This window comes from Planococcus citri, chromosome 4 (assembly GCF_950023065.1).
Source record: "Planococcus citri chromosome 4, ihPlaCitr1.1, whole genome shotgun sequence".
Classification (NCBI taxonomy): Eukaryota; Metazoa; Arthropoda; class Insecta; order Hemiptera; family Pseudococcidae; genus Planococcus; species Planococcus citri.
In genome coordinates, this window is record NC_088680.1 from 9745420 (window position 1) to 9756230 (window position 10811).

General features: G+C 35.2%; 1 protein-coding gene across 1 annotated transcript; it reads right to left on the bottom strand.

The window, feature by feature from the left end:
* LOC135845401 (fibroblast growth factor receptor homolog 1-like) lies at positions 1–4419 on the bottom strand. Its single transcript, XM_065363914.1, has 7 exons — positions 2563–4419; positions 2258–2489; positions 1174–1457; positions 801–994; positions 546–686; positions 255–363; positions 1–157 (listed from the first exon to the last, which is right to left on the bottom strand). Exons 1-7 carry the CDS (start codon positions 3511–3513, stop codon positions 62–64), a joined length of 2007 nt encoding a protein of 668 aa, XP_065219986.1. The 5' UTR covers positions 3514–4419; the 3' UTR covers positions 1–61.
* Positions 4420–10811: the final 6392 nt, after the last annotated feature.

Below are 10811 nucleotides of genomic sequence, written 5' to 3' on the forward strand. Positions count from 1 at the left end.
ACGTTAGAACCTAAGCCCTACTCGTATTATAACTAGATATTAATCAAAACATAAAAAACTTTCATAATAAACAGTCTGCTTCCGTAGCTTCATCAACAATTTCAATGGTCTCGATATTACTCAATTTTGACTCACATGCAGCAGGTTCTTCTACAACCTGTACAAATTAACATAATTTTCAATGAATAATAAAATCCAAAATAAAAATACAAGTAAATGATTAGATATTTCGATAGGTAAAAACGACTTATTACTTCATTATCATCAGCACTGGACAACATTTCTTCCAAATTTTCCACAATCATTGAAAATGTGGGTCGGTCTTCCGGTAAGTAATCCCAACATTCACGCATAATTCTGTACCTGAATTAACATTACATTGAAATTATTATCTGTGCGTTTTGAATTCTTCATGTTTCACAAATGGTTGTGGGAAGGGAGGAAGGGGATGAATAGAACACACAGAGAAATGAATATCTACTTGTCAATCAAGCTCTAAAACCTCTAAACTTAACACGCGTATTCAAAATGAAAGATATACTTACATCTTCATAGAGCAATTTTGAGGCTTCTTCATGCGATACCCATCATCTAGAGCTTGTACCAATTCTTCCATGTCGGTGAATGTGGGATAAGGTATGCTACCCAAAGTCACAATTTCCCATAGCAATACGCCAAATGACCATCTGAAAGAAATGAATTATGAATTAGCAAAAAGCAGAATCATCATTAGTTACCCAAAAGAAAAAAAAGAATGCTGTTGGATTTTTACTCTCATGAATTGAAAGAATTCAACGTACACATCAGATTGAGTTGTATACAGGTTATGATGCAGTGCTTCTGGTGCCATCCATTTTACAGGGAGCCTGCCTCCTGTTTTTTTTCTGTAATAGTCTTTGTCTCGTATATCTCTGGCTAATCCAAAATCAGCTATCTTCAAAACCAACTTATTTGATACTAAAATATTTCGTGCAGCAAGATCACGATGTACACACTGAAAATGATTAAAATAATGTATATGAACGATGAGTGGCACCTAGGTAGGTATGGAGCAAAAACAGGTTCAACTGATTAGAAGTGCCTATCTCGAGTGAAAATTAATTTTGACAGAGAAGATTTGCTATATATAAGTAAATGGCTAAAAATTTCTAATTCATTAAGTCGATTTATTACTTTCATAGAAGACAAGTATTTCATCCCTTGAGCCACTTGAAGACCAAAAGTAATCAAAGTTCTTTGAGATAGCTTGCTTGGTGTTGTTCTAAGATTTTCAGAAGGAAGATGTTTGCGAAGAAAGCTTTGTAGGTTTCCATGAACTGTATATTCTGTGATGATCAGCAAAGGACCATTTTGAGTGCAGCATCCGAGCAAACGTAAAACATTGGGATGCGTTCCAATTAGTTTCATGATTTCCATTTCTGATACTAAATCAATCATATCTGCATCGGAATGAGGTTCTAAAAAAGTAAATCACTACGGATTAGCATCTATACACTCTAGGGTTAATGATTGGGCCTGATTTAGTACATATGTATAAACGGATCTAATGTGATCAAAATGCAGGAACAAAACAAACTAAGTACATATGTAGATGTAAGTAGAAAAGTAAAAAAGTGCAAGCAAAATTATAACAAAGTCCGAGAAAATTCATGAATTGAGGTGAGAACTGAGAAGTGTGTTTTTTGTTTGCTTAAACATTGTTTAATTCAAATAAGTATTCAAATGATAATTTTTTTTCAATATTCAATTTGGAAAAGAAACTGATACCTACTCAAAAATTTGCATTTCAATTTTTTTTGTGATAAGGAGACTATTTTTTTGACTTCAAAATTGAATTTTATAGTTTGAATAATGGGCTCTGATATGTATGTATGTATGTTTTAAGAAATTGCAATTCTTGAAATCAGCCGCAAAGCGAAAGCAAAAGCTTGGGAAAAAATTGTATTCTGGGGGGGGGTAGGTTTTCCCCCCGAAAAACATGTCAGGATTAGATTAGGTTTGATGTGGTCTGATCACATCTATTCAGATCGGGTCAGATCCAATCGAGTCTCCCTACTGGAGCTGATCAGGTTAGAATAAATAAAGGTAATCTGTTCAAAACTTCGATCAGACCAGCATATTATGAAACTTTTGGTGGTTTCACATGTAATAACCCAAAAAATATCTGAAACTACTAAAATATTAGCAATGCTTCATTAAACATTAGATAAAGCTGAAGAATTTACGAAATAAATACCTAGGTATAGAATTTTAATACCTTTCAACATTTTAACAGCCACAGTCGTGGTGATATTCTCATCTATGATGTCCAAAGCTTCACCTAGAACAACTCTTCCGAATTCTCCCTCACCTAAAAATCTTCCTAAAACCAATTTTTCTCTCGGAAATTCCCATTCGGTATCTAGCGGTAGATAAAATTCCATCTCTGGTGAAGTTTCTACATCCGTTTCAGTAACAGGCGTATACTCGATTGTAATATTTGGTAATTTCTGAAACGATTTTATAAATTTAGGAAAAATTCTAATAACGCTTCAATTTGATAACTTTGTATGCAGCACATACCAATACGTTTGCTACATTTTCATCTACGTCGATTTTTTTCTCCACAACTATCTGCTTTATACATTGTCTCATCGCTATCGCATCCATGCCCATTTTGTTAATTTGCTGCTGCATCTCCCTCGACATTTTCAAGCTTTCAAAGGACTTCTTTCGATATGTGATCAGTATTTTTATCAATACGAAGACGATTACAATAAAAATGAGAGCACCGAAGCAAACACCATAGATTATCCAATCGGACCCCTTTTCAGTACTGGCAATGGGAACCGTTTTAAAATAGGGTACAACCTGCTCTGCATTGTTCCCAATTTGCACAGTAATATTTACATAAGCAGTTATAAAATCTAGTACTGTGGTATTTTTCGAATAATTGTACCTCAGTTCAGATTTTTTTAGCTGACAAATCAGGTCACTTCGAGATAATACAAATACTTTGCAATTTTTATCTCCTACTCGCACAACAAAATCGTCCGTTTTGCAAACATTATCGATATTTCGTCCTTTAATAACAAATCGAATATTTTCATCAACTTCAGTGGCGGAATAATGCTCGAAAACTGGGTTTGGGTACAAAAAAAACTTGTTCGACTTGATTAATAAAGGAGTTTCTCGATATGTCCCGTCGAATGATACCATAAGTGTGTAGTTGAATACGTGAGGATTTTCCACATCTATCGAATAGCTATCAATGTCTGGCATATGAGGTGATGAGCAGGTAAACATAGTTGAATTTTCTACTTCACATTTTGTACCATTGTAAGTTTGACTGTTGTTATTCACTTGAAAAAACAATTTTCCAATCGATGCTATCTTCAGCCCAAGACTATTGTGTATATAAATTATAATTCTTCCGGCAGGAATGCCTTTCAGTGTAAGATTGTGACCTTTTTCATCCAGATCAGTGTCAAAATACTTGTAAGTATACATAGTTAAATATGCGAAAATTTTCATCAAATTGTATAGCGATGTTGCTTTTTATAAGAATGGATGGACCAGTAATACAATTTATTTCATTTTGTTCATGATGAAATACTAAACATGAAACATTTCCGATGTAAACATTCACAGAACGTTTAACATTTAGGTTTTCACCATAAATGGTCAGTTTGTTACCACCATACAAAGAACCTCCTGTTGGAAAAATTCTTTTAATTTTTCGATCAAACATACCGAAATTCTGTTTGGATCTAATATTAATGCCTTTCACTCGAATTTCAACTGGACCTTCGTATTCTTTATGTTCTGATGAATTTGTACTTCTAGTGTTAATAGTGCAAACGATTTCCGACGAATGCAGAGGACGACATGCGGTACACGGTATTCCTGCGACTGCAATACTAAGTTGGGTAACATTGCTTGGACAAGATAAATCATTACCTAGAATTGTAATATTGATGGTATCATCTTCAAAGAACCCAAACGTGGGTTTGAATGAGAATATTGATGGAATAGCAAACGAAATCTTAACCTTGGTCAGCTTTCGCTCAGTCATAATGTACAAATGAGGAGCTGAGAATCAAAACTCACATTTGCCAAAAAAAAAAAAATACCGTTTTATGGCAGATTTGGATATACCGTTTTACACTCTATAATGTGACATATTCGGTTTTTTTGGATCAAAGTCATTTTGGTGTGAAATTCACCTTCAAAACCAAGGGTTAGAATCAAAACTCACATTTGCCATTGGCAAATGTGAGTTTTGATGAAAACTTAGTTTTGTTTGCAAAATTCCATAGGGAAAAGTTTGATAACAAGCTGAATTTTGGTACACGGGGGTTTTTTGATACGCCGAACACGAATTTGGGGTGTCCAGGTGAATCCGGTGTACGCTTCCCCCTTTTTTGTGGACCTTAAGCCCCCAAATTTGTTTTTTGCGTTCAAGTCCGAAAATATGCAATTTTATGCAAGATTTATGTTTTTTGGGTCGCAAAATACGAATTTAACAATATTTTTTTTTGTAGGGGTGGGGGATGAGGGGGTAAGGGGGGCGAGAAATTCAAAATTTGACTATAATGATGTGTGATATGTCGAAATGTATGTTTTTGAGGGTGTAGATCACGAATTTGGCAATATTTTTTTTCGTAGGGGTCAATGGTGGGGGCTGAGGGGTGAAAATGGTTAAAAATTCAAAATTTGACTATAATGATGTGTGACATGTCGAAATGTATGTTTTCGTGGTTGTAGATCACGAATTTGACAATATTTTTTTCGTAAGGGTTGATGGTGGGGGATGAAGGGGGCGAAAAATTCAAAATTTGACTATAATGATGTGTAATATGTCAAAATGTACCAAGTATGAATAATTCAACTGAAAGTGAGCATCAATTTACTCGATTTTAGTTTGTTATAAAGTCATTATAGAGGTTTAATTTACGTTAAAACTCCGTGTTTTGCCTATTCTGCTACATAAATAGGAATAGAACAAATTTTTGCACGTAGATGCACGGGAAATCCCAGGGGCTAGTACTTCAGGTAGTGTATTTCAAGATGTCATTTGCCATTTTTGCCCCCGAATGCCCCGGCGACGACAACAGTCAATTATAGTGAAAAATCATGGTGAATTTTGTTTAAATGTTACAAATTTTTTCTTCCAGGGACTTTGACGGCTCTCCAATAGAAAATTCTCCATCCCCCACCCTTCACCTTTTCTACACCTTCAAAAACATACATTTTGACATATCACACATCATTATGGTCAAATTTTGAATTTTTCACCGTTTTCACCCCCTTCATCCCCCACAATTCACCCCTACGAAAAAAATATTGTCAAATTCGTGATCTACACCCTCAAAAACATACATTTCGACATATCACACATCATTATGGTCAAATTTTGAATTTTTCACCCCCTTCATCCCCCACCATCAACCCTTACGAAAAAAATATTGTCAAATTCGTGATCTACAACCACGAAAACATACATTTCGACATGTCAAACATCATTATAGTCAAATTTTGAATTTTTAACCATTTTCACCCCTCAGCCCCCACCATTGACCCCTACGAAAAAAAATATTGCCAAATTCGTGATCTACACCCTCAAAAACATACATTTCGACATATCACACATCATTATAGTCAAATTTTGAATTTCTCGCCCCCCTTACCCCCTCATCCCCCACCCCTACAAAAAAAATATTGTCAAATTCGTATTCTGCGACCCAAAAAACATAAATCTTGCATAAAATTGCATATTTTCGGACTTAAACGCAAAAAAACAAATTTAGGGGCTTAAGGTCCACAAAAAAGGGGGAAGCGTACACCGGATTCACCTGGACACCCCAAATTCGTGTTCAGCGTATCAAAAAACCCCCGAGTACCAAAATTCAGCTTGTTATCAAACTTTTCCCTATCGTCGTAATTAAAACAGTGAAAAGAAATTTGATTGCAAATCTTGGAGTCAAAACTCACATTTGCCATTCTTTGTCTGGATATTAAAGCAGAAGGGAGCTAGGTGAAAATCAGTCAACACAGGGAATCGTGTTCTAGTACCGCTATCTAATGATTCATTTTGGTATTATAAGTTTTTTCAACTGGCAACACTACTAACTCAGTTTTTCGCGTTTTTCTCAAAATCGTTTATGGTGGCAAATGTGAGTTTTGATTCTCAGCTCCTCAAATGTTCCGCTTTCGAGTCGAAATGTAAGTCTGAGTTTATTGCAAATCCTTCATCAATAGCAATATCCTTGTATTCGTATGCATTGAACTTGTTTCCCATCACTATTTGCTTCAAATGGCCAGTACTTGTACCCACAAATACAGCAGTAAAATCGTTTGGATATGATTGGGCACGGACAGCTGTCACAAGCGAATCAAATGTAATGGAAGCATTCGTCTTCACTGGAGAATAACCTTCGAGAGGCATATTTACTTCTGATCCGTAAAATTTCGAATTAATGGATACGTTCTCTTTCTCACATCTTTGATCAGGTGGGTTTATGAATTCCAGTCCCCTGTGCCCTGTTCCATTGACGCAACGTTGGATATTCTCAACGAATTTCTGGTTTATATCTTTCAGCGAATATATGCACATTGCACTTCTATTACCACTTGGTTTGCTCGATTCATAACCAACAGTTTGCTTTTCGCTTTGAGCAAAAATCCCAAACAAAACATCATCTTGTGGGGTGATACCTAGCGAATCTGCCAATTCAGAACCCGGTTTTCCGACGAATGCAGCTTGGACTAAGTTATATTTCCTTTTTTTTTCATCAACACATTCGATCGGAATCTCTGTGTAGGAATAGCGTAATGTATGGTCTGTGGTGGCCCTGATTAGTTTTGATATGTACAAGGAGGGCAGTGTAGAATTCATTTGAGTGGTCAAAAAATAAATAAAATATCCCGAACTGAAACCGTATTTGTAGTTGATAATATACTTTCCTTGATAGGCATCTGCAAGAGTAATATGCCCCCAGTGAAGAGGTGATACAGTATAACCATCTGCTTCTTTCGCAGAAATAGCTGGAAACTTTGATTCATCCGTCATAATAGTGACTGCGACGTACAATAAGGTTGTTTTTGGTAGTCCTGCATTAGAGACAGTGAATGCAACAGTTGAAGCATTTTCACCTCGAGATACTACTGGTTTGATCACAGTATTGATTTCTCTTAATGGATTTTCCAAGCTGTATATTTTGCATAAACCGTAACAAGTGCTCCAGCACGATATTAATTGAGAATGATAATAATCCAGGACAAGAATTTTATTGTAATTAGCAATTGGGGGTTTCACTCAATTTGATACATTTTTGATATCGTCGCATTTCAGAAAAGAGTAATCCTGCCTCCAACTAGCAACTAGGTCTAAATCTGAGCTTAACTGGTAGATGAGATCTACAGCTCCAATAAACACAAATCCTCGATTTTCATCCACCACCAAATGGTTGAACTTTGTAGTGTCCCGTTTTTCCAAAAATATTTTTGTTTCTTTGTCGCCTTTGGCTTGCGAATATGCCACATTTAGTTGTAGTAAACACAATATGAGAACCAACCAGCTGGCATAAGACGTATCATAAAAATGGTTCATGCGAAAAAGGATCTGCGAATTTGCCATGGGTACGATTCCACTACAAAATCTATAACCTCGGTCAGTTCGTCCAGAAAAATCTGAAATGAATAATAGTACCAGTACCTAACTGAGTCCCGTGAAATGTGGGTACCATGTACTTACAAGGGAACCTCTTGAGGTGTCACACTCCGATTTGAACGGGAACGCGATTTTTGGAAAGACCATAGTCTAAAACCTCCAAAACCAAATTTTCAGCTGGCCAAGTTCATTTTTCGATTTTTGGCTCAAAAATTTCCTCACAAACGGGAAACTTTTGATTAAGTAATTGGATTTTTTAATATTGAAAAAAGCTGGTCAAAAAGCCACTTTTGAGGCGTCACTCCCAAAATCGGGTGAAATGTGGATAAACTCGTTAAACCTTAGTTAAACAGGTCGAGTATAATACACAACTCGATTTTTAGCTGCCCAACTTCATATTCACGCCTCCTGGAGCAAATTCAAAATTCTGGAGAAATTGAAAAATCTCGCTGGACGCTCCAGAATGGCTAGAAGTGGTAAAAATTCGGATTTGGGTAATTAATATTTGTTTTGGGACTTATTTTGACCATTTTTACTGATCAAAGTACATACTTGAAAAAAAGCATAAATCGCCAAAAACAGTCAATTTTGAATTTTCAAAAATTTGCCAAAAATCGAAAAATGAACTTGGGCAGCTGAAAATTTGGTTTTGGGGGTTTTAGACTATGCTCTTTCCAAAAATCGTGGCCCCGTTCAAATCGGAGTGTGACACCTCAAGAGGTTCCCTTGTTAGTTACGAATTCGGTAATACAGTTAAGGGTTAAGGGTGAATAATAAAAAACACACACGCGAAGCTGCGTGAGAGAATTGACTTTTTGCTCAACTAATAGGGAATCAAGCACCTAATACTTACAAGAGAGGTGTCCCTGTGACATTGACTTGTTTGAATGATTCTTGCACCATTGGATAGAAGACACCAAATATAAAAGTACTCCTAACCTCTTGTGTGAAAATTTTAAGTTTGTTGGAGGCTTCAGAACATGCTTGACACGCTTCAATACTGATTTCAGTCGATTTGACAGGACAAAAATAGTGTATAGGTATCCTACGAGTAGATTTTAGCTTTCTATTAAGTCAGTTTGATAAATTTTTTTTCCAGATTCTGACCCAAATTTAATGATGAAAAAAATTCACCACTTGAATGTCCAAAAGCTTGGAGGTGATGTATTTTTGCATCATGCATGCTCTTTCGATTTAAATTTTAAGAAATGTTCGAACCAAACAAAAACAACATCGTTTTTTTTTCTCAAAACTAGCTTTTACTCTCACTCCACTCGGTACTGTTTGCTTTTCATTTCCAAAACTGAAATTTTTAAAAATCCGTCATTTAAGTTCCAAATTTCGAGCTAAAAAAGTAAAAAAAAATTCAAAAACATTGTTTTTTTACTTCTCGAAATACGAATTTTTAAAATCTTTTGCCATCGCTTTTCTATGGTTAATATTTTCTTTCTCTCTTTTCTAACCCAAAAAATCCAGTTTTGAAATTTCCATATATTCAAAAATGAAAATACTTGTCAACTTTTTATAATCTTAAGCCCTAATGCGAATTATATCAATCAATTGGAAAAATATTCATTTCATCTTTTATTTCACTTTAAAGACTCGTCATTTTATTCATAAAAATTGGTACATATTTTTTTCTAATGGCACCCTCCCATCAAAAAACACCTCCGGTTTGGTACACGTCAGGTTAACTAATTTTTGGGAAATTGAATGCGAATTAAGACAAAAACAAAAATCAATTCATTCAGTGCATCCGTCATTCTGGGACCCTCAACTGACTCACTAGTCAGTCCGTCACTGTTGTCTGCTTGTAGGCATTAGATTACCCTGATAATTAATTAGAAGTAAGCAGTAGTATAATTGCACATTAAGTATCTACCTATCATAGTATCAACAATTAAATAACTTACCTCAATAAAAAATACTGGTATTAAAAACAACAGAGTGAAATTGAACAATAAGAATGCGGGTACCTTTTTGGTTTAAATAACGATTAAAAAATGACAATTTTTGGATTCAAATCACTGCCATATCCGAAGTTCCAGTGAAAACATATCTATGACGATTGTGATTAGATAAAGACATGTAGGTTGTAGGTACCTAAATAATAATTTGTAATTTGATAAAATATTTTTCAGATAATAGTTACACCGCACGTTGGCTACGTTATCAATATGATTTTTTGTCATGCTTCTGTTTGTGTGCTATTTGTATTATTACTTTACTGATGTTAATTGGTATATTTATGTACTTATCCACCAAAATTATTTCGAGTAATTTTCCCAAAATTTCATATGGAGGACAACAATTTCTATGAGTAATGCGAATAATAAATGAAAAGCGGTATAGGAATTCCAACCTGTCATATTTATTGGAATGATTAGGTAAAATTCTAGTTAGATGATTTCCTCCTCACTCAGAAAATAAAATCCGTCTTATAGTCCGTATTAATAAGGTTGATCCCGCATCACTTTAAAAAAAAACAGCTTTCTAAAGAGAACACTAAATTGAATTTCCGCAGCTCATGATAGGTACCTACTTTTTCTTTCTGTTGGTAACTGGGTTAGAATTCACTCTCGAGGTTGAAATTCGGTGTTATGCTGGGAAAAGTGCATTTTTAGCTATCAAATTTGAGCAAACGAGTAGGGTGTTTGTTTCTCAGGTTATTTTTTGTTGGAGAAGGGGGGGGGGTGTCGACGAATTACTTTCAACGCAATTAGCGGCTCGCCAAAGTTTGATCTGCACCCTGCAAAGTGGTCAGATTTCAGTTTAGAAGGCTCAGAGATTGATTTTATCAACGAAAATGTAGTCAAAACACAATTTATGCAGACTAGCGTTGAAAATGGGTGTCATAGGTATTCGAAATCGACGACCTAAAATTAGTCCAAAACCATCACATCCTGCGTCGCCAAAGTTGCAATTCGCGTCATCTTTTTTTTTTTAAAACCCCCCATTTGCCAAGTGGACGCAATAACAAATTGAAGATTGGTGCCCAAGGAGTGTTTTTGGTACGGTGAATTTATTGCCGCAGATCGCAGCTTATGATACTTTTCTAAATCAGAATTTGCAAAACTTGAGAAAAAAAATCAAGTCACCTATAAGAATTGTTTTATTCAAATTGGTTATTTTTATATTTTCTGTTGAAATGTATTTTTTT

What these genes read in the sequence shown, in the direction of transcription:
- LOC135845401 (XM_065363914.1), bottom strand. Translation starts at nt 3,513, where the DNA reads ATGAAAATTTTCGCATATTTAACTATGTATACTTACAAGTATTTTGAC. An exon ending in AAAATGTAGCAAACGTATTG is followed by an intron (nt 2,490 to 2,562) that starts GTATGTGCTGCA and finishes AAATCGTTTCAG; the next exon opens with AAATTACCAAATATTACAAT. An exon ending in CAAAATTGCTCTATGAAGAT is followed by an intron (nt 364 to 545) that starts GTAAGTATATCT and finishes ATGTTAATTCAG; the next exon opens with GTACAGAATTATGCGTGAAT.